This window comes from Natrix helvetica, assembly GCF_964273705.1.
Source record: "Natrix helvetica genome assembly, chromosome: 1".
Lineage (NCBI taxonomy): Eukaryota > Metazoa > Chordata > Lepidosauria > Squamata > Natricidae > Natrix > Natrix helvetica.
The window spans coordinates 133,681,278-133,706,035 of record NC_138548.1 but is presented as its reverse complement, the minus strand read 5'-3'; the positions used below and the strand labels follow the sequence as shown (position 1 = coordinate 133,706,035).

The 24,758-nt window shown below is 36.1% G+C and overlaps 1 protein-coding gene across 1 annotated transcript in view; it reads left to right on the top strand.

Annotated features, from left to right (window-relative positions):
• The window catches only part of TFCP2L1 (transcription factor CP2 like 1), a 43,708-nt gene that overhangs the window by 6,445 nt on the left and 12,505 nt on the right, over window positions 1-24,758 (top strand). The window contains exons 2-7 of the mRNA XM_081934825.1: window positions 3,108-3,259; window positions 17,730-17,806; window positions 19,781-19,886; window positions 20,437-20,543; window positions 21,905-22,057; window positions 24,027-24,137. Coding sequence (XP_081790951.1) covers window positions 3,108-3,259; window positions 17,730-17,806; window positions 19,781-19,886; window positions 20,437-20,543; window positions 21,905-22,057; window positions 24,027-24,137 — 706 coding nt within the window. The remainder of the gene's footprint in view (window positions 1-3,107; window positions 3,260-17,729; window positions 17,807-19,780; window positions 19,887-20,436; window positions 20,544-21,904; window positions 22,058-24,026; window positions 24,138-24,758) is intronic.

Here is a 24,758-nt window from a genome sequence, read left to right as displayed (position 1 = left end):
TAAAATGGCTGGGGGTGGGGGAAGAGAGTGGTCACCGCACCTGGAAAATTTTCCAGCCCTGGAACAGCTATCTCAATTTAGCTTTGAGGTATATAACAAAGGATGTTTCAGTGTGGAACCTATTAAAGGCAGTGCACATGCCAGCAGATAAGAGGGAAATATCCTCTATTACTTTCCTTATTTTTTTTTTTGAGAGTTCAAAAATTAACCCTTGTTTATGTTTTCAGAGGAGAGAACATGGTTTTGGGCAACTTGGAATGCCAAAATATGGCATTTTTCTAACTTAAGCATGTCTCCAATCCGCTTCATTCTTTAATCTGTTCTGAAGAACAGAATGGTTTAGATTCTTGCTAACTTAAATTCTATATTGGATTTAAAATGTATTATTTTGCTGATTTAAAACAATTATTTCAGCAAACTATAAAATAAATAATATTGTCAAGATAGTGTCAGTTACCAGCAAAGCTATCTAAATTTTCATGTTTAACTTTGCAGTTCACATACTTTTTAGCTTTAATTCCCCATAAAATGAAATTACATTCTCTTTCAGTCAAGAATTTTTATCATATTTATTATCAAACATGTGATGGATTCAACTAATTTTCAGATAATCTTCCTGCTGGTGAAAGAGTGAATTATTAATCACTCTTAAGGCACAAGAGAAACACTTTCTTGCCCTAATTTTCAGTTGATGTTTATTGATAATTGTAGATGTAGTGGCATCTAGAAAATGTAGGTTTTTTTCACATGCATACAAATATTTATGGAAGACAGTTGACCTAATATTGAATATTTAGAATCAAAAGCAAAAATTAAGCCCATTAAGTTAAATGAATTTGATTCATTAGAAAATAAGTAAGTATTTAAATGGCTTCTGCTTAGAAAAAGGCACTTTATGCTTTGTTCATTCATTTTATAGACTGCAACAATCTATGGAAGCAGCATAATTCATTTTAATACTATAAAATATTAGTTTCCTGAAACCTTGTGGTTTCCAACTGGAATTTCCATTATATACACTCAGTCTATTTAACTTTTGGCATATATGTTCCTAATCTTATGACTAGTTAAACAGTTTTAGAATGTGGCCCAACTTGTGTTGAAAATACTAAACATAAACTTATCTATAATAAAGAAGAGCGGTCTTTAAAAGCCACATGACTGGAAATTTGGAGATATAATTCCAATTTACCCCCCCTGGAGGCACGCTGGGTATACTTTACTTTATCTCAGAAAAGCTAAGTCTGGGAAAATATGATTCGTATTTGGATGGCAGACACTGGGAAAAAACTCCTTGGAAGAAAGCAATGGCAACTATTTCCTTAGTACTATTGAAAAAACATACATGGATAGTCAGGGAAGTCACCAGAAGTTGAACAAGACTTTAGTTCTAACTTTTCTGGAGTACACCAGAGAGTGAACAGATAATAGATTTCTCCTGCAGTTACCAAGCTATAGAATATGCATACAGATATTATCAGATACCATTAACCTGATCCAGAGATTTATCCCTGGATCTATTAAACATGCACACGTGTCTTCGTACCTAGTTTGTTTTTTTATAACGTGTTTGTTTGTGTGTGTGTGTCTGAATCACTTTTGAGACTGGGAATAGTTTCTAGGAATGGTAGTTTCTGGGAGGATAGACTGAGAGAAGATGTTTCCTTGTTCTTGATGGGAGAGGTTAGGTATGAAGAGGTTGCAGTGCTGAAGTATTGGAGTATATTGGAGTGTCTTGTCTTATCAAGAACAATTGCATAGATTGAAGTATATTTGGGGAAATCTGTCTCCTATTTACCAAGTCCTTTATTATTATTAATATTTAAAAAAACCTATTTTCTAACATGAGCTGCATAACTTTATCATAAGGTAAAGGTAAAGGTTCCCCTCGCACATATATGCTAGTCATTCCTGACTCTAGGGTACGATGCTCATTTCCGTTTCAAAGCCGAAGAGCCAGCGCTGTCCAAAGACATCTCCGTGGTCATATGGCTGGCCTGACTAAACGCCGAAGGCGCAAGGAACACTGTTACCTTCCTACTAAAGTGGTACTTATTTTTCTTCTTGCATTTTTTACGTGCTTTTGAACTGCTAGGTTGGCAGAAGCTGGGACAAGTAACGGGAGCTCACTCCGTTACGCGGTGCTAGGGATTCGAACCGCCGAATTGCCAACCTTTCTGATCGACAAGCTCAGCGTGAGCCACCGCGTCCCTATATCTTTATCATAAAGATAACTTTAAAGTGAAGTCTGGCTTGAATCCCTTAATTCTCTTCTTCCTTGTAGAATATTTAAATGGTGTTTTGTTAATGGTGAAAAAAGGAATTATGTATTTCATATTTCCTTTCGTATTATTACCTCTTATCTGCAGAGATTCTCAGTCATCCAGGTCATAATTGTGCCCAAAATGCTTTTTTCAAAAGGCAACTGGACTTTGTTTTTCCTTGAAGATGTTTTGCTTTTTATCCAAGAAGTTTCTTCATCTGAAGAAAAGCTGAAGAAACCTTTTGGATGAGAAGCGAAACGTCTTCAAGGAAAAACAAAGTCCAGTTGCCTTTTGAAAAAAAACCACTTTGGGACCCTTTCTCCACATCAATAGTAAGACTCTGTTTTTCCCCATCCTTTTTTGAACACTAGATTCTATACATCCAATGAAGTGGATTAGAGTCCATAAAAGCCCATGGAATAGCAAACTTCTTAAACTTTAATATGCTACACAGCTCCCTGCTGCTTCTACTCCTAGAGACTAACATGACTCTTTCTTTAAAAAATAATTCAGTCTGCATCTATGAATGTGACAGAATATATGATACTGCATTAAATAAAATTACCTGAAAAACAGTATCATCACAGCATATATTTCTAAATCCTTTTCTTTGTGTATCATTGAGTTTATTGTGCCAGTTTTCATCGTATAAATGTGGCCGTATTGAAATGGATTGAAATTGATATCATTAGGTTTTTTTTGACAGGCTAACGTATTAAATGAATGTTTTTCACAGAAAAAATGCTCATGGGTTCAGACGATTCTGCCTTTAACTCCATTGTAGTTGCACATTAAAAAAAAAGTCAATCAATTGCTAAGTAAATTTTCATTTTATATTTTCAGTGATGTGCTTGCACTGCCATTCTTTAAACAAGAAGAGCCTCAACTTTCCCCTGAGAATGATGCAAAACTCCCTCCGTTTCAATATGTGCTCTGTGCAGCGACATCTCCTGCTATAAAGCTTCATGAAGAGACTCTGACTTATCTCAACCAAGGTAGGACCAAAACAAAATTGAATGGATTCTGATTCTTTGAATTGATCTTTGGTGGTCTGAAGACTAAACATAGCAGACCCCAATTTGGTCTGAAGGCTGCTTGTGCATGTCTGGGAGACCAAGATCATTTAAGGTATTGTGCCTGAAATGTGCCATGGTAGAGTAGAATTATGCATATTTAGGAAGTTTATATTTTCACTGCTTCTATGTTAGGGGCATATTTGACTAACGAAAAATGTTGTGATTGCCAGTTGCAATGTTGTATTCATTTAACCTTAATTCTTCTATTAAGGTAGAAAAACAGAACTTTACTGAATGGTGAGACATTGTAGATTTTGCTTTGTTTTCTGCTTAAGACAATACTATCCGGTTACCAAATCTAGGAATCAAAGATGCAATAGAAAAATGCAAAATGTACACCATGCAGTATGGGGATTCTGATACAAAATACTGGCCAGTATATACCAGTCCTTCCCAGCTAGTTCCCTCTAGATGGTTAAGATTTATAGCTTTAGAATTCCCATACAGCATAACCACCATTTGGCCAGGAATTATGAGAGTTGTCAGCTAACACATCTGGAAGACATTTGTGCTTGATGTGTGTATTGTATGAGTTGGGGAATGTTGTGTATGATTCTGGGCTTCTTAGATAAAAGATACAACACACCAATGAATATTGAGGCTTGAATAGTGATTGATTTGTGGAGGAAATACCATAATTTTTGCACTATAAGATGTACTTTGCCTTACCAAAAAGTGGGTGGAAATGTCTGGGCATCTTATGGAGTGAATATTGCCTATCACCGCTGCCTGTTGCTGCTGCTGCTGCTTGCCACCACTGCTTATTGTGGCCACCTATCACTGCCATTTGCTGCCGCCCGCTGCAGCTGCTCGCCTCCACCTATTGGCAGTTGGATCAGCCTCTCTGAGTACTGCCAATCAGCTGTTCCAGGTGGTGGGGATCGCCACTGCCTACTGCCACCACCACCCATTACCGCAGATCCCCGCCACTTGGAACAGCTGAGCATCTGTATTCTGGGAGACCAATGCAGCCATGAAGGTGAATGACGGCGGCGGTGATAGGCAGTGGCAATGCCGATAGCCGTGGAATGCTGGCAAAGGTTCCAGTGTTCCCTGGCAGAGGCAGCAGATACAGAGGAGGAAGCAATAGCACCATTTCTGGTTGGCCAGCCCGCTAACTAAAGGGGCTATGGGAGCCTGGGATCTAGCTGTCATTCAGCTGACTGGTGGTGGGCACAACAGAGTGCTGACAAGCCATGTGCTGGGGCTGGGAGCAGATTTTTTGTTTTTTCCTCAAACGCTAGGTGCGTCTTATAATCTGGAGTGTCTTATAGTGCAAAAAATATATGTTTGTACAGCCCACAGTTGTTAGGTTGAACTTCCACGTTATTGGTAGCTTATTGTATAAACCCAGTCAGTTATGCTTTAAACTATTTTTGGAGGTTTCTCTTTCCCTAATACATGTGGGGATATTTCTCACATATTTGTGTATGTGTATCTGCATTATATATTTGCTAGAAGCCATGCTTCACAAAAACTAGGATTGACAAAATTTAAAATAAGATACTCCATTTTGTAATGAGCCATAATGGTGCAGTGGTTAGAATGCAATATTGCAGGTTGACTCTACCCACTGCCAGGAGTTTGATCCTGGCTCAAGGTTGACTCAGTCTCCGATACCTCCAAGGTCGGTAAAATGAAGTCCCAGATTGTTGTAGGCAATATGCTGACTCTGTAAACTGCTTAGAGAGTGCTGTAAAGCACTATGAAGTGGCGTATAAGTCTAACTGCTATTGTTATTTCTAACATCAATACCAATAATTTTCTCTGTAGTAAACACAGAAATACAGGTGAAACTCGAAAAATTAGAATATCATGCAAAAGTTCATTTATTTCAGTAATGCAACAAAAGGTGAAACTAATATATGAGATAAGATTCATTACATGCAAAGCAAGATAATTCAAGCCGTGATTTGTTATAATTGTGATGATTATGGCATACAGTTCATGAAAACCCCAAATCCACAATCTCAGAAAATTAGAATATTACATGCAATCAATAAAACAAGGATTATATATAGAACAATATCGGACCTCTGAAAAGTATAAGCATGCATATATACTCAATGCTTGGTTTGGGCCCCTTTTGCAGCAATTACTGCTTCAATGTGGCGTGGCATTTAAGCTATCAGCCTGTGGCACTGCTGAGGTGTTATGGAAGATCAGGATGCGTCAATAGCGGCCTTCAGCTCTTCTGCATTCTTCGGTCTCATGTCTCTCATCTTTCTCTTGGCAATGCCCCATAGATTCTCTATGGGGTTCAGGTCAGGCGAGTTTGCTGGCCAATCAAGCACAGTAATCCCACAGTCATTGAACCGGGTTTTGGTGCTTTTAGCAGTGTGGGCAGGTGCCAAGTCGTGCTGGAAAATGAAATCAGCATCCCCATAAAGTTCGTCTGTGGAAGGAAGCATGAAGTGCTCCAAAATCTCCTGGTAGATAGCTGCATTGACCCTGGACTTAATGAAGCACAGTGGACCAACACCAGCAGATGACATGGCTCCCCAAATCAACACAGACTGTGGAAACTTCACACTGGACTTCAACATCTTGCAGTGTGTGCCTCTCCATTTTTTTCTCCATACTCTGGTTTCCTTGGTTTCCAAATGAGATGCAAAAGTTGCTCTCATCAGAAAACAGGACTTTGAAACACTGAGCAACAGACCAGGTCTGTTTTTGTTTAGCCCAGGTAAGACGCTTCTGATGTTGTTTGTTGTTCAGGAGCGGCTTGACAAGAGGAATGCGACATTTGAAGCCCATGTCCAGGATCCGTCTGTGTGTAGTGGCTCTTGATGCACTGATTCCAGCCTCAGTCCACTCCTTGTGAAAGTCCCCAAAACTTTTGCCAAAAACTTTATTTATTTATTTTTAATTTTCAAAACAAACATAAAAATCCTCCTTCTTTACATCCTGTAGAAAGTGTATCAGTTGGTTACAAACGGTTTTTGTGCATCTCTTCTACTGTCATCAAGTATAATTCATATTAACTCTAGTATCTTAACTCAAATGTTTATACATATTACCATCATACCTCCACTTTTATTTGACTATAATTGTTTAAACATCCTTCATCATAAAATATAGCAAAATTTAATGCATAACCACACACTGGCATTTCATTTACTTATTTATAAAATCCTCCATTAACATTAAATCCTTATATCCTATTCTAGCTAAACATCCATAATATTTAATAACAAAGTTTTCTAATCCTCCTTTCCAAATCGCTGTTTACAATTTACATCTAATTTCCTTATATTATACCCATACATATATATAGATTATTATTATCATCCTTTCTTTATTTGGCTATATTCTATATCACATTTCCCCCCTAATAATCAAAACTGAACTGTGTCTAATTTAGTTCTCTTTTTTATTGTTATTATTATTGACCTTTATATATAATCTCAGGTATTATTCAATATTGATATCCAATTATTGCTTATCATAACACTACACATTGTATACAGCATTATCATTATCAATTTTTTATTTAACTATATCTATTATCACTAAATTTCACTAGGTTTAGCTAGTAGTTTTAAATTATACCCTTCCATCTATCAACTTGTTGTTTCCAATAACAAAACAATCTTATGTCCTCTGCCATTTGTGGTATCAATCTTCTAAGCTTCTTCTTAATCAGCTTTGTATGGACTAGTCCTAGCAACTCCTTGCTTGTAAGATCTCTCATATAATCCTGATGCCCTCTTTTTGCTTCTTTATTCCACTTGTCTTTAGTTGTCAGCAGTGTTATCCATATTTTCGTTAATAAAGTTTCAAAGTCCATAAATTCTTTACTTTTTTCTTCTTCTTCTATGTCTTGTCCTTTGAAATAGGTTTCCTCTCCATTTATTTCCTCTTTCAATATTCCATTCTTTGCATTTTCAAAAACAAACCTATTATCATAAATGTCAACAAGTTTAATCTTTTTATATTCATTTTCCACTTCAATTCTTTGGATTTTAATCCCCTCATTTTGCATTTGGTGAACATCATCAAATTTTCGATCACGTTTTTCTGTTAGCTGTTCCAAAAATTCCATTTTTTGTTCAATTCTCTCATATGTATTTGTTAATTTTAGTAATTCTGAAAATATTGTCTGCAAGCTTACAATCTCTCTATTTTCTTGACATTCTGCCATCTTAAACAAAGTGCTCTCGCTTGGAAGGTTTTTTAAAGTTAAAACATGGATTCACAAAAGCCGTTTCCCCCCCTCTTCTCTGGTTGAAAACATGCTTCAAAGGGACATTTGGCTTACCCCTATCACTCTGCAACAAGCCGTCAAAACAAACCGCGAAGAAAGGGAAAAGTTCTGCTTAAATACACAAAGCTCCAATCAACAAAACCTCACGGCACGTAGCGCTCTTAAAATGTTTCATTTTGTATATCTGTTTTATATTTCAAATTAGAAAAAGAGGTCCAGTCTTTAAATGAATTAAATAATAATAATACTCACGGTGATGAAAGAGGAAAACTCTGGTCTATGAATCACCGAGAGTCACAGAAAAAGAAAGGTAGAGAAAGAAGACTTAACCCGTCCATTTTAAAAAGCTTGTAAAGATTCCCTCCATGAAAATAACATATAAAAAATGGGACAGCCACTGTCCAGAACCGTTGCAAATTTATTTCGCCGCTTGATTCTTCTATTCTTTAATTTAAATCAATGTTTAAGTTTTTATAGGCAGTCTCTCTTTTAAAACAATGAAGATTCCTCACCAGCTGGAAACACTTTCACTTTCCATTCCTTCCGTTTTGGGGCCGCCCCAACTTCATCCCCGAAAGAAGCAAGAGAAATTTCTTCAAGCCAGTGACAAAAAATCCAGCCAAGGTCCCCAAAACTTTTGAATGGTCTTTTCCTGACAATCCTCGCCAGGCTGCGGTCATCCCTGCTGCTTGTGCACCTTTTTCTTCTACACTTTTCTCTTCCACATAACTTTATATTAATGTGCTTTGATACAGCACTTTGGGAACATCCAACTTCTTTTGCATTTACCTTTTGAGGCTTTCCCTCCTTATAGAGGGTGTCGATGATGGTTTTCTGCACAACTGTCAGGTCAGCAGTCTTTCCCATGATTGTGATTCCTACTGAACCAGACTGAGAGACCATTTAAAGGCTCAGGAACCCTTTGCAGGTGTTATGGCTTAATTAGCTGATTAGAGTGGGACACTTTGAGCTTAGAATATTGCACCTTTTCACAATATTCTAATTTTCTGAGATTGTGGATTTGGGGTTTTCATGAGCTGTAAGCCATAATCATCACAATTATGACAAATCACGGCTTGAACTATCTTGCTTTACATGTAATGAGTCTATTCCATATATTAGTTTCACCTTTTAAGTTGCATTACTGAAATAAATGAACTTTTGCAAGATATTCTAATTTTTTGAGTTTCACCTGTATATTTCCCCCTTCCTTCTTCTACTACAAATAGCAAAAAACTTTTTTTAAAAAAATTGCATTTATTCATATTTATTTTGCTTGAAATTACAAAATTTCCTGTGACAAGGAACAGTTTAATTAATTAGTAGAATGAAAATATTGTTTTCAGTTCTCTTTTATTAATATTGATGACAATGCTTTCATAAGGTTGTTTGGGGGCAAAGATTATTTGAAAATAAAAATATTCTGCTTTCAAGATGTTCTGTTATTACTTTTAAAATAGTGTATTAGATATTGAAATACATTCATTTTTTTATTCCTGAAAATAAATTAATTTTAGTAGTAATATCCAAACAGAACCTCAGTGATTCAAGACACTTAGAGTTTAATGGTTTACATGGCCTTTCAAAATTATGTCTATTGGATTCGTTATTCAATTAAATTGTTTTTGGAAATATATAACTAGACTATAGATCCCAAACCCTCCCATTATTACTACATGTTTACAAAGCTCTTGTGTAATGAAAACTGACAGCAGCATAGGCATGCACTGTAGTAACTAACAGTACCATAAGGATTTATCAACAACAATATTAGTAGTGCTAGAATAATACTTTGAATATAAGGATAAGTAGGCATTATGAAAAATTTTAAAAGATTAACTTAATCTACGTATGTTTTACTGGATTAAGGCCAATGCAGCCCTTTGTTCTGTTTCATCATTTCCCCCCAATACTACTGGAAATTAACCCCAGAGGAAAAAGTGCACCTCATAACTCCCAGTCCTGTTGAACTATTATACAAAGTATTATATTTTTTTGCACTTTTTAAAAGACATAAAAGCTAAAGAATCATACTAGACGCATTTGGTAGTAGTAAAATAGCGTTTATTATTTTCATTTCCCCTAAACTTAGTGCTGACCTGATGTCATTGTCTATTTTATAACATAACACTAAAAATAGAGAAGAAATAGTCCATTCCCTCTCCGTATGTTATAGTCCATTCCCTCTCCATAGCATTAATACTGGTAACTTTGTACCTATCCATACTAGCATCTAAGTTCAGTTATATTTAGCTAGAGATCAATATGCCATTATCATTTTATTTACCATATCTTAGACTTTTTTCTTGTCTCTGAAGTACTCTTTCTGAATTCAAGGAAAGGAGAAAGTGGGACGTTTGAACTCAAAGTCCCCAAGGTGCTTCTTCCAAAAGTCAAATGGATTTTCTTGGTTTTTTTTTAATTTATTTGAAAACGTTTTGATTCTCATCAGGTCAGTACTGAAGAAGCTTCCTGAATGAGAAGCAAAACATTTTCAAAGAAAAAAAAACCAAGAAATCTCAGTTGCCTTTTGGAAAAAGCACCTTTGGACAACCATGATCTGAATGATTGAGAATCTCCATAGACCTTTGGAGCCTTGAGTGCCAGAAGGGTAAAAATTAATCCCAATAAAGGGAATAGGGCAGCCATAATAAGAATAGGCATAGCCTGACTCTCTTCCATCACCCAGGATTGAAGCCACGTTCTTCTCCTACTAGAAAGAACCTACATCTCCAATTGTTGTTGACTTGCAGGGCAGGAATCCTTTGGAAAAGTGGATCCTTTACCTCCCATGAAAATCATCATGGCAAATAAAAAGCCAAATTAATATTATATAGATCACTGGCAAAACTACTGCTGCAGCAGTTCTTGGTTTTCTTTCTTTCTCCGCCTTCCCCTTCTGTATCATGCCAATTTAACTAAGCCTCCAGACAGCAACTCGTCTTTGTAACATCTATACAGTTCCAAGAAAATTGTAGGCTTCATAATAGCTTTATATTGTTGAATGTACTGTCTGTGTAAACTCCCGCATTGTGATCAAAAGAAGGGAGATGTTATAATCATAAATCATCCTTAGAGAAGGAAGGCTTTGCCATATTGTAATAGATATGTCAGCCAACGCATGTGCTCTTTAAAGCTGATGACTTTTTCATTCAGTTCAAAGGATCATTTGTTCTAGGAACTTTCAAACAGTTATTTCTTTGACATGGTGAATTCATAAAGCATAATTTAGACATTTTTCAAAAGAAACAGACTGTCTTAAAATGGGCTTTTCAAAGAAATTGCAGGAAAATTATTATCATTAAATAATATGACATTTCATACAAAGTTAGATAAAAAGAGTTCTACAAGCTTTTCCCAATGTTTATGCAGAAAAATGGAGGCATACAATCACATATGTTCTGACTGTAAAATAATCAATCCATTTCTAAAAGGTAAAAAGGTTTATACTATTGCTTCCATTTTGCACTGAATACCAAGGATAAAACATCAGTGAAATTTTCAGAAAAAGTAAAGAGTTTTTAAATTCCCTCTAATGGTATTCTTACAATGTGTTACTCAGAGAAGTTCAGTGAAAAAGAACATTAAAAAATTGGGAGTTCTTAGTTTGTTAGTCAGCTGGGAATCAGTAATACAATATATTTTGACTGCAGTTGAACAAGATTTCCATTGGATTATGTTTCATGTTGGAGTTTGTGTTTGTTCTTTGACACGGGTGGAACGTAAGGACTGAACTTTCATGATCTAAGAAATATGCATTTTGCTTAGTGTTATATCAGAATCCAGGTGATTATTAACTTGGCCTTATTAAATAGATATGACTTAGGTATGTCAACTCAGTCTCCTGGAACTGGTTTTTCTTCACTTTGCTTCTGTAAAGATGAACAGTTCTGCTAATTCCTAATATTTGTAGACTTTTGGAAAAAAATCTCTTTTGCTTGTGCTATCATTACACAATCTGCTGATAGAAAGAACATTCTGATTGAAGAACATAAGCATAATATGCCAGCGCAGAATGTGAGAATAGGGTAATACGGTATAGGTTGCTTCCAAAATTTTCAGCCAGTCTGAAGGCTGATCAAGGGACATGACATCCAACAGACCTGGAGACCACCAGGATGGGAAATTGTTCTGTTCATGGAAATATCCAGAGTTTCAACTGGAAAAGGAGTGAGACAATTAACAAATTGTTAACTTTCAATTATCACATCAAATATTCGGGTTAGTTTCCTATTCTGAAAAAACCAAAGATTCACACAAACTGTTATCAAAGTTAACTAATTTAAGCAACAATGCATTTGTGATATAAGGATTTAAAAATACTCCCTGGCTTGAAGGCTTTAGCCCTGTTCGGCTGTTACAAATTTGAAATAACCCACATTCCCTCACTAACATTTCTCCACTGCAATTTCTGCTTTCAGACATTTTGATGGTGGGGAGATTCCTCAGCTTTAGTTGCATTATAAGTCTTATATGAAAGTCAACATGCACACAATTCTACATTGTTTGGCTTTTGTCTTGTAGGCATGCAAGTCAATATGCAAAAAACTCCAGGAGAAAGATGCCACTGGAGTAATCTTGGCATATGTATGTTAATTGTCAAGAGCAGTCCCACAGAATGAGCACTCCTAATTCCATAAGACATAAACAGTGTTGTTGTGGAATACAAGAAAGCATAAATGCAATCTGACACCCACTGAAATTTTTTTGATTATTGAAGCCATAGCATAACATTTGGTTTACATTTTGCATTAAGATTTGATGCAATTTGTTTAGCTGATCAGGTCATTCCTCATTTTAAAACATAATTGGTTACTTGCTTTTTGATTACAACTGTGGCCCAATATGATGTTAAAACAAATATACAGGTGAAACTAAAAAAATTAGAATATCGTGCAAAAGTTCATTTATTTCAGTAATTTAATTTAAGTTCAGTAACTTAAAAGATGAAACTAATATATGAAATAGACTCATTACATGCAAAGCAAGATAGTTCAAGCTGTGATTTGTCATAATTGTGATGATTATGGCTTACAGCTCATGAAAACCCCAAATCCACAATCTCAGAAAATTAGAATATTGTGAAAAGGTGCAATATTCTAGGCTCAAAGTGTCCCACTCTAATCAGCTAATTAAGCCATAACACCTGCAAAGGGTTCCTGAGCCTTTAAATTGTCTCTCAGTCTGGTTCAGTAGGAATCACAATCATGGGAAAGACTGCTGACCTGACAGTTGTGCAGAAAACCATCATCGACACCCTCCATAAGGAGGGAAAGCCTCAAAAGGTAATTGCAAAAGAAGTTGGATGTTCCCAAAGTGCTGTATCAAAGCACATTAATATAAAGTTATGTGGAAGAGAAAAGCGTAGAAGAAAAAGGTGCACAAGCAGCAGGGATGACCACAGCCTGGAGAGGATTGTCAGGAAAACGCCATTCAAAAGTGTTGGGGACTTTCACAAGGAGTGGACTGAGACTGGAGTCAGTGCATCAAGAGCCACCACACACAGACAGATCCTGGACATGGGCTTCAAATGTCATATTCCTCTTGTCAAGCCGTTCCTGAACAACAAACAACGTCAGAAGTGTATTCTATGGGCTAAAGAAAAACAGACCTGGTCTGTTGCTCAGTGGTTCAAATTCCTCTTTTCTGATGAGAGCAACCAAGGACCCAGAGTATGGAGGAAGAATGGAGAGGCACACACTGGAAGAATGGAGAGGCACATACTTGAAGTTCAGTGTGAAGTTTCCCCAGTCTGCGTTGATTTGGGGAGCCATGTCATCTGCTGGTGTTGGCCCACAGTGCTTCATTAAGCCCAGGGTCAATGCAGCCATCTACAAGGAGATTTTGGAGCACTTCATGCTTCCTTCCGCAGATGAGCTTTATGGGGATTCTGACTTCATTTTTCAGCACGACTTGGCACCTGCCCACACTGCCAAAAGCACCAAAACCTGGTTCAATGACCGTGGGATTACTGTGCTTGATTGGCCAGCAAACTCGCCTGACCTGAACCCCATAGAGAATCTATGGGGCATTGCCAAGAGAAAGATGAGAGACATGAGACCGAACAATGCAGAAGAGCTGAAGGCCGCTATTGAAGCATCCTGGTCTTCCTCAGCAGTGCCACAGGCTGATAGCTTCCATGCCATGCCGCATTGAGGCAGTAATTGCTGCAAAAGGGGCCCCAACCAAGTACTGAGTACATATGCATGCTTATACTTTTCAGAGGTCCAATATTGTTCTATGTACAATCCTTGTTTTATTGATTGCATGTAATATTCTAATTTTCTGCGATGGTGGATTTGGGGTTTTCATGAGCTGTAAGCCATAATCATCACAATTATGACAAATCGCGGCTTGAACTATCTTGCTTTGCATGTAATGAGTCTATCTCATATATTAGTTTCACCTTTTAAGTTGTATTACTAAAATAAATGAACTTTTGCATGATATTCTAATTTTTTGAGTTTCACCTGTACATGACGTGGTTTTTCTAGCATTTCAGGGCCTGTCTAAGCTCTCCAAATTTACTATAAGATCAAAGTCAATAAACAAATCATGAATGGAAAAACATGTCTTTTTCTTTTTTGTTTTGCTTTGTTTGTGGTTGGTTCAGCATATTATAATTCAGACAAATCCGTGTCTCAGTGCTTTTATTTCTAAGTCATATTATTTTAAAGGAGTGGTTTTTTGGGGGGGGATTTTATCCTGGAGGGGCAAAAAATAATAAATATCCTTTTCTGTCTTTCTACACCTCATTAGCAAAACAGATATTAACTTTCCTCTGAGCCCTGGAAATTGGAATAAGAGAAGATTGGACACTCATTCATTAACCCCCCCCCCAATCCCATAATTCCAAGTTTATGAAGGAACTTAAAGTTCTGTCACACTTGTCAGTGAATTTGCCAAACAAGAAAGAAAGATATTTTTTTTGTTGCTGTCAGTATATCACCTTCAAACATTTTATTTTTATTTTATATTGATAGTAGGCAGCTCTTTCGGTCTAAGTGCCCAAATGTACTGCTGTTTTATTTATGAGGTTTTTAATTGCAGGGAAAAATGGTGTTACTTGATGCAATGAGCTCATAAAAATTCTTTTGAAGACAGGTGGAATTTCTGCATATAATACCATTCAGGAACATTGTGAACCTTTTTTATTATTGTGGAACCACACTGAATATATATGTATTATTGCCTGCTTAGTAGAACCCTTTAAAAAACCCCTCTTTGTCTTGAACTGCTATCAGGCCTTTCTCAGCTGACAAAATAAAATATTGCAAGAATATATTTCCCAGGGCACAAAGGCACAGATAAAGCCGATTTATTGTGGCAAGACTTTGACCCATTACAAAAGACTTCTAGTGATTGCAGTGTATCCAATGCGAGTTCTATTTATACTACAGTCAATATTCAGTTCCTTGTGCCTTTCCCCCACCCATTCTATATAAAGCCATTCTCTTGTGAACCTGTGATACAATATCCATTTGTACTTTGCTTTAGAAATGGCTTAACAGCAGATGGTTTTACTTTTGGTTGGCTCAGATTGTGGGAAACCACAGTTAGAAAAGATGGACTATAAATACAGGTAGTCTTTGTTTAGCGACTGCCTCATTTAACGATGATTGTGGTGTAGGGTTTCCTGACTAAGGAGGGGGTTGGACTAGAAGATCTCCAAGGTCCCTTCCAATTCTATTCCATTCCATTCCATTCCATTCCATTCCATTCCATTCCATTCCATTCCATTCCATTCCATTCCATTCTATTCTATTCTATTATATTCCATTCCATTCCATTCCATTCCATTCTTTGTTTGTTTGTTTAAAACATTTTTATAACCATCTTTCTTCTATCAAACTCCCGACAGCTCCCAATCAAGAATTAAGGTTATATAAAAAACTACAGGTCATCCTCGACTTACAACAGTTCGTTCAAAGTTATAACTGCACTGAAAAAAGTGACTCATGACCGTTTTTCACACAACTGTTGCGGCATCCCTAGGGTCACACGATCAAAATTCAGACACTTGGCAACTGATTCATATTTATGACGGTTGCAGTGGCCCGGGGAGTCATGTGATCACTTTTTGTGACCATCTGACAAGCAAACTCAATGGGGAAGCCAGATGTATTTAACAACCATGTTACTAATTTCACAACTTCAGGGATTCATTTAACAACCGTGCCAAGAAAGGTTGTAAAATGGGACAAAATTCACTTAATGAGTATCTCACTTAGCAACGTAAATTTTGGGCTCAATTGTGGCCATTAGTTGGGGACTACCTGCATTAAAGCTATACCATAAACATTAGAAACAACCATAACAAAAAAGAATTGATGCCAAGTCAAGCTTCCAACATGCAGTCAGCTCATCCTATCCGAGAAGGATCAAGCCAAGTCTTCAGTAACCATGGCTAATGCGTTCTGGAGGGGATTTCTTGTTATTCTTGATAATCTTAATAAAATGTATGGAGTTCTAAACACAGCTTTATGTAGAAGAGCTGGGATTTTTTCTTTTCTTTTCTTTTGCTCTGTATTTGTTTCCTTTATTTCTAGTAATGATTATACTTTGTGGGTTTTTTTTTTTGCTTTTTTCAGAGAGTTTTGTCTAATTCTTAAACTCTTATTCGGCCATAGATAATTCCATAATCCTCATGGTCCATATCACTAGAAGTGGTGTAAATTATTCAAAGTATTTGGGTAACAACCCCCCCTCCCCATTATTTATGGCCAAATTCCAGAAATGTAACATTTTTTCTTTTCTCTGCATAAGGAAAAGAATTTTTTTAAAGAAAAAGATCAACTTCACTGGTCAAACCAGAAGTCATATTGATTATTATTTTAGATTGTTATACACTGAACTGCATTCTTGTACAAGGAGGGGAAGTGATTAGAAGAAGAACTTGAAAAGCCAGTTTCTCCGTGTCTGCTTCTTGTTTTATTGTATTTATAATTTTGTTCTTGTTCCCAACATTTGGTTACCACACAAACAGTATTATATCCAAAATAAATACGTTTATATTTCTGATTAGGCAGTACGTGGAAATACATGCCAAATTCTTACCTTGACGATAGAAGAGCAGATTTAATTCCCGGGTGGTCTTGTATTGCACCGAACTCTTATAGTTAATTGTATAAATAATAATAATAATAATAATAATAATAATAATAATAATAATAATAATAATAATAATAATAATAATAATAATAAATATAGTTTTATACCATTTTGAAAGACAAATGGCCATGTTTCTAATAGCAATATGTGACAAGCTTAATACAAAACAAATGTTCAAAGCTATTTCTAAAATAAATGAGAAGTCATTGCTATTTACTAAAAACACACCTGCTCATTTCATGCTGAGGGTTTCTGTGATACAGTGTTATATTTTTAGGAACCATTTAAAGATCTGATCTTGTCCTTGGGTGCTCACCCATGTGATCCTCTGAAAGCTAGTAAATAGCCCAAAAAGAGAAGAAACAGACCATCATTATACCTGCTCTTTAATTAAGTAATGGTAAGAAGACCAGTTTTAGGTCGTTGCTTGAATTCTCTGGAGTGCTTAGTATTTACCATTCATCTACGTGCAGTTAGCTTTTGGAAAACAACAATAGTACAAATTTATGCCTGATTATTCAAAAGTGTCCAATGGGGCTTATTCCCTTATTTTAGGATTAGATTCAGTAGTAACTTCTCCTGATAATATCTGAAGCAAAGATCCATTAGTCAAATTCTATGGATTTAAATGGCAGAACATCTCACTCTGATGGTACAATGCAATAAAAAACACATCTGACTGAAAGAATTATAGAAAGTATTCAAGAATACTTGCATATTCTTGGAGCTGCAGCTGGTTTGAAAGGTGTAGCTGTTTAAGAAGACTTCTTCCAGATGATTACATGACAAATAGACCATGTAATATGCTTCAAGTTGTCTTAGAATGGATTAGAAGGTTCTAAATTCTTGGAATATCCACATCACTGATATAACAAAAAAAAAAAAAAGTACAATATTTAAATTAAGCATAAGTTGCAATAATGCCTGACCTTTTATTAGGAGAAAATTGTCAAAGACAACAACAGCCCCAAAGCATCTCTCCCAAACATGATTGATGCCGTTGCAACTGTCTCTTGCTATTCTTGCTGCAACATGCTTAAACAACTTGGAAATGTTTCCTTGAACTCCTAGGTCAGTCATATGAAATCCGTCTACTTGAGAATAGGAAATTGGGAGAGTTTCAAGATTTAAACACAAAATATATAAAGGTAAGGATATTTTCTTCCTGCTGCCACACATAAGAGCTACTGGATATAGATTATGCTGCTGGAAAATACTTTAAGGGTACATGAGCCATAGTGGTTGCACTGTTTCTGATTTACTTAGAAATAATGGGAATTTCAGGGCTTTTAGTACATTAAAGATTTTCTAAATTCCTTGACAACCATGAACAATTTCTTCATACATTATTTGTATTTAATCTGTGCCTTTCTGCCAGATATGCTTTGCATGTTGAAATGTTCCACAGTCAATTCTAGATACAGTTTTTGTACATTGTACATTGTCTGTCAAGTGTAGAACTTGAATGAATCCAGGATTCTTTCATATTTTACATTATTATTCATGATGCATAAATCATTTTTTAAGGAAACCCATGGTCCTTTTTCAGGAATCACCAATGTTTGAGGAATGTCAAAGAATAAACACTGTTTGAGAACTACTGATGTACACCTTTGGTCTTCTGGTCACAAAGTTAGACATATTTTGGACTGAAATAGCATTTACATTTCTTGACAGCATCCTTGTTTGCAACAGTGCAACATCTATTAAAGATCAAATCAAGGGGTACTAAATTTTTTTATTGCAGGTATATACAAATCTCAACTAGGTAAGACTGCCTTTGCACCACTGCTGCCCTTCATAATATTGATCTATAAAGGGTAGTTTTTGACAACATCCAGCATTTGCCACATTTGCCCCAGTGTATAACAGAAATTTGTTGATTATTTGGTCAGCACAGCAGACTTGTAAATTTATGACTTGAGAATTTATTGTACTATAAGCTGGAGTTTTACTACCACTTAAGAATTTGGTGTTTGTTTATATATTGTGTTTTAGAATAAAAAAAAAACAATAATATCACATAATAAAATGACTACATATTTCTATTCTGTCTAAAGAAATGTACTTCATGAATTGCACTGGAATTTTAACAGGCCACTTTGCAATCAGAGGCACAACCTACAAAATGCCATTGGCTCCTTAGTGCATCTAGTTCAAGGGTGTCAAACTCAATTTCATTGACTATAAATTATTAGGGGTGTGTTTGACCTCGGGGCCAGGGTGGGGATGGCTAGGGTGCATGTGGCCAGCTTGACGTCACTCATGTGGGGGGCGTCTGTGGTGGCCAAAGTGCTCTGCCAGTGAAAATGGGCTCCTGAGCTCAGTTTTCCCCTGTGACTGCCTCCTGCAACCCTCTGCCAGAGAAAACGGAGCTTGCCAGAGTCACCATGGGCCGGTCCTTCATTGTTTCCAGGTTGCCCCCGCAGGCCAGATCTAAGCACCTTGCGGGCCAAATCCTGCCCCCGGGCTGTGAGTTTGACACCCCTGATCTAGTTCAAAACACACCCCCAAGCCTACAGTTCATAACATGGAAATCAATATCTAAAACACAGATTGTTTTGGCTCTCTATCGGACTCTTCATTTGGATATAAAACTTCTAAGATCTTCTCCCTTAATAAATGGTCTGATTAAATAAAGACAAATGATTAATATCCTATATTATAAAAGCTACTCACTTTTGTCTTTTGACATACAGTTCCTGGAGATTTCATAGTATTAATCTCCATTTTATTACTCAATCTTTCTCCAAATATTTTACTTTCTTGAAGTTAGTTCTTTCATGGATTTAAAAAAAAAAAAACAAGTAGTGACAGTAAGATATGATTTACAAAGTGGGATGTATCTTGTTATTTGCAATGGATATCACATGTCAAGATACCATAGCGCTAAATAATACCATTTTCCAGATTACAGATTGTTGTCAGCATATTCTGAATAGAAATTTTATTTTAATTAAAATATTCTTCTTTATGGAGATGGGTGATTTCTGCACATCCACTTAAATAAAATACACATTGCAAGTCTTCTATCAGCTTTGTCCTAGAAGTGGAAAGTATAATTTCTTTAAAATACTTGCATCTAACTTCCTTTATTATTTCACCCACTTTTCTCCCCACAGAGCATTATTCGGGTAGTTTTTCATGATCGGCGTTTGCAATATACTGAGCACCAACAGCTAGAAGGCTGGAGATGGAGTCGGCCTGGAGACCGCATCCTGGACATAGGTGAGAACTTTTCATTATGATATCCATTGCTTCTTTCTTGAATATACAGCATGAGTTGCCCATGAAATACAATAGGTATAAAAACACTTTGTTCTTTATACCTCTTGTTATATTTGTGAATTTGAAAATACTTGGTGTGTTGAAATAACCAACAAGGTTTTGCTTTTCTTACATTTCATTCCAATATCAATGAAATGGTTTTTCTTTTTTTGCATTAATGTTTTTATTTCTCACCTTTTAGGTAAAAGCTGTTAGAAAAGTGGCTTTTATATAACCACATCCATTTTTGCTGACAGTACTATAAGCAAACTCTTTATCTGTGCTATGAAAGCCAGAAGAGATATAAATAGGGTAGAATAACTTTAGTTTCCCAGGATTGTGAAATACAACTCCAGGAATCCGTTTCAGATGGAAAAGCTCAGACCAGGTTTCTTACTCTGCAGCTTAGTTGTGTCAGGCTGGTCTTTCAAATACATCTGGTGTTTATATTGCAATGTTTCTGCTCTTCAATTTTTAATTTTTTTAATATTTTAGGGGTTTTCTTCTACAGATATCCCACTGTCAGTTGGTATCTTAGACCCCAGAGCAAGTCCTACGCAGCTGAATACAGTTGAATTTCTATGGGATCCATCTAAGAGAGCATCTGCATTTGTTCAGGTAAGGAAAGAAAATACCCCTAAGTGGAATATGTTTTATTTCAAGCCATTAGAGGGCATCATTCTTTCATGTTCTTTGGGATACATTTTACTGAGACTATATGGGACTGAGAATCTGAGAATTTTATTTCAGCCTCCCTTTAACTTTAATTGATATTCCTTTCTGTATTGCCCAGAAATCAGACCAAAGCAAAAGAAACAATTCCATATAATTTAAAATGAAGTTGGAATCTTTATCTTGATGATAAATTATGAGAAAACAGTAAAAATAGGATTATACAGTACATTTAACAGTGACATTCAACCTCTAGGGTCTTGTATGCATATTTTGGAATTTGAAGAATGACTGCTATAAAAATAAGATGGTTCATAAAATAACACTTCTAAGGACCTGATTGTTTACCAAATGGGCAGGACAGAACACCCTTACGCTTGAAAATCAATTCTTTTCAAATCTGCATTTTTTTCTTTACAGTGAATGTATTTTTAAAAAAACAGGGCTCCAAATTGTTGAGCACGATTTCCCTTTTGGGACTATACATTGCATTCATTGCACTTGCATTTATCAGCTCAATATCCAGAGGGTGGCACCTTGATTGACCTTGCCAGGGTGGAAGATAGAAGAAGTATTCCAATTATTGAAGATTACATACTTTTCATTTTTCTCTAAGAAGAGGAGTAAAATACTTAAAAAAAACTTTGGGGGTTAAAGATATCTCTGAATATTTATACTTTTTTAGTATTAAAAGAGTCTTTACCATCTGAGCATAACAATAGTAACAATATTGAAGTATGGTCCAAACTACAAGTGAAATTGTAATCATTAATACTTTTGGCATTAAATGGCCACTAGACAGATAACGATAAGACAAATTCCATTATTTAATGTTTGGTAGAAGGAAATAGCTGCTTTAGAGAAGAGATGATTAAAACGGAGAATGTAATGGGTAGTAGCAATAGCACCTATATACTGTCCCTATATACTTTACAGCACTTTGGGGGTGGTTTACAATGTCAAAGCATTATTTGCACATTGCTCCCATCTGGGTTCTCATTTTACCAATCTTGGAAGAATGGAAGGTTGAATCAACCTTGAGCCCCATCAGGATCAAACTCCTGACTGTTGGCAGAGTTTGCCTGCAATACTGCATTCTAACCACTGTAGATGAGGATTCAATGGGTACCTCAATTTGGATAATACTGATTCCTTTCTCATAGCTAAGTAGTAGGCTACATTATTAGTTCAGCTTCCCCCTCATAAGACTTGTCAAATACTTCTATTAAAAACAACAACAACCCAAAACCCAAATCTCAAACAGCGTGATTTGGGACTTGAGCGCTAAGCACATTTCTTTTGGTTAGGTGCACTGTATTAGTACGGAATTTACTCCAAGGAAACATGGAGGGGAGAAAGGGGTACCATTCCGAATACAAATGGATACGTTTAAACAGAATGAAAACGGGGAGTATACAGAACACTTGCATTCTGCAAGCTGCCAGATCAAAGTATTTAAGGTAGGTGGCTAATTTCTTCCATTAATTTTGTGCCATAAGGAGATGCTACAAATGATATTTCTTCCCCTCCCCCCACTTTACTTCATTATTCTTGAAAAGAGGATAGTTGGACAGATATGAGGGGATCTGTAGGCTCTCAGAAAATAAGGGTGTGTGCAGTTTAAATTGGCACAATTGGGGGTGGGAAAAGATTGTTCTGTGAAAATTACAGATAACCACATATTAAAATTTGGATTTTTCATTAATTTTTGACATCTCTTTACTTCCTCTTGGTGATCATTCCCCCCCCCCCCCTTTGGCAGTTATTCAATTTTCTCTATATGGCCCCTTCACCTCTTAGTTCATTGAAAAGCTCCCTGTACATCCAGAACTAATTCCTAATCTCTTTCCATTTTTTTTCTCATTAGAATGGGATACAATTGTATTTCCAATATCCTTTTCCCAAATTGCACTTCATTTGATGTAAGGATCTCTATTCACGGGATCCTCCCTAGTATTTTTCAAATTCTGGGAAAATTTGTTCTCCTGAAGGGTGAATGCATGACTGCTTTAGTTTCTATTTTTATATAACTTGAGCATGGCCACTTTCTCATTGCTTTTACTTTTTTGATAACCACTCTCAAATGTTAGGATCAGATCTAGCAAAACCCGTCTCTTATTTTTCTTGTCTGGACAATGGAAGTCTGAAAACCCAGCTCTGAAGATCTTGCAGTACTGACTTTGTTTGTTTCCAACTGTGTTCCAGATGGTTGAATTCTTCTATTATTACCATGTTTCTTCTCTCTGCAAGTTCTTTAAGATATTTAAGAATTATTATCTACTTCTGTTTGGCTTGCCAGTCTATAGCACACTATCAACATACTATTTTCATGATTTTCCCTTCCTTGTATTCTTACAAAGTGCTTCCAAATAGACTCACGCTAAAATTCTTGTTCTATCAGCACATGTGTGCACTTCCCATGTATGAAGCTACTCTTCCTCCCCTTTTGTCTGGCATATTACTGTTGAGTAAGTTATATCATTCAGTCCCTACATTTCACTCATGAATTTCATCCTACCAGATTTTGTAATGTTGACTATATCATATTTGTATTTAGACTCCTAATTCTTTCTGTTTGTTCCCTATAATTTGTGCATTTATATAAATTCTTGACTCATGTGACTTGGCCTATTTCTTCCTGCATATATGTGTCCATTATTGTGTGATTCTATGTCCTGCATCCCACTTCAGATCAATTCCCTGGAATAACACATGCTAAAATAAAAGTGCTATAAACATCTAATAAATAAATAAAAACTAGAAACAAAATTGAATTCAATTACTGAGCAAATTGGAATATTAGCCAATGATGATTAAGACAATAGATTATATCGATCTGAATGAAGACGGACATGTCTCTGTATATATTTATGATGTTTGGAATGGAGAGTATGATACAGATACTTTATTGGGATATTGTTTTATATGCAATAAAGTTAAAATTATAAAAAGCAGTTATCCAATAAAAATCCTGTCTGCCATGAAATTCACTTGATGAATAATCACTTTAATAATTCCTGTATTTGTGAGCCTTCTATGTTTGTTGAGTACCTAAACTCTAAGGTTTGCAAAAGAAAAGCAGGAATTGTCCTGCTCGCCATGGTTGTATCCACTGATGCCATTGCTAATGGAAAGTATCCTTCAGGAAGGGTGGAGAAACTTCAGCATCCTCTACATATTGTTGAACTACCAGCATTTTTCACCAGAGCCATATTGGGCAAGATTTAGAGTTCAGAAACACCTGGAACAGATTGTCCATGCCAGTTTTACAAAAATAATTTTCTCTCCTATATCCCATGGCACATATACACAAGGGAAGAATGTCCATTAAATCATGCCTCAATGTCACTTTTATCAATAAAAACCTTTGCACTTTCTGTTTAACAATCCTTTGCTTAAGACAAACTAAATTTATATGTGCTTTTATAGCCTAAAGGAGCAGATAGGAAACAGAAAACAGACAGAGAAAAAATGGAGAAGAAAACCACTCAAGAAAGGGAGAAATATCAGCCTTCCTATGATACAACCATTCTCACTGAGGTACCACTGTCCTAGAGTTGCAGTGTTATATGGTTATTACTTGCAAAAGACGGCATATTTTATATGTATAGAAGGCAGTATTGTGGAGTGTTCAATTTTGAAGCAAAATGATACAATGGGTAAAGTCTAAAACAGGACACTGTTGCATTTTTAGATTTGATGGTGCTCAGTACGACCTGCTTGACCTGTATTTAAAACGAATATATCCTAAAATTGATGCTTCCTAAAGTTCCAAAGAGCTGAAAAGGATGTTCTGTTGGATTCTGAAATTCAGATTATCAATAATAACTTTCTAAGCCAATTGGAATCAGTTACTTAAAGTGTCTCCACTTGGATACTAAGGTGATTTTCTAAAATCCACAGGCGTGGCCCTATCTTTAGTTGCAGTTTTGGCAATGAATTGAGGTAAAGCTCCCACCCATTCCCCTTCCAACCTGCCACCGGAATAATAAATAATAATCATTTTTTGTACCGCAGACTGCATGTACAATTATATTGTAACCTGAAAATGTATAATTCTGCAGACCTCCTCAAAATGATACTCACAATGTGCCAGGCTGGGTGTACAGAAGGAGAATGGTTGTGCTGTTGTGCTGGGGAAATAACATGTGAGAAGGAACC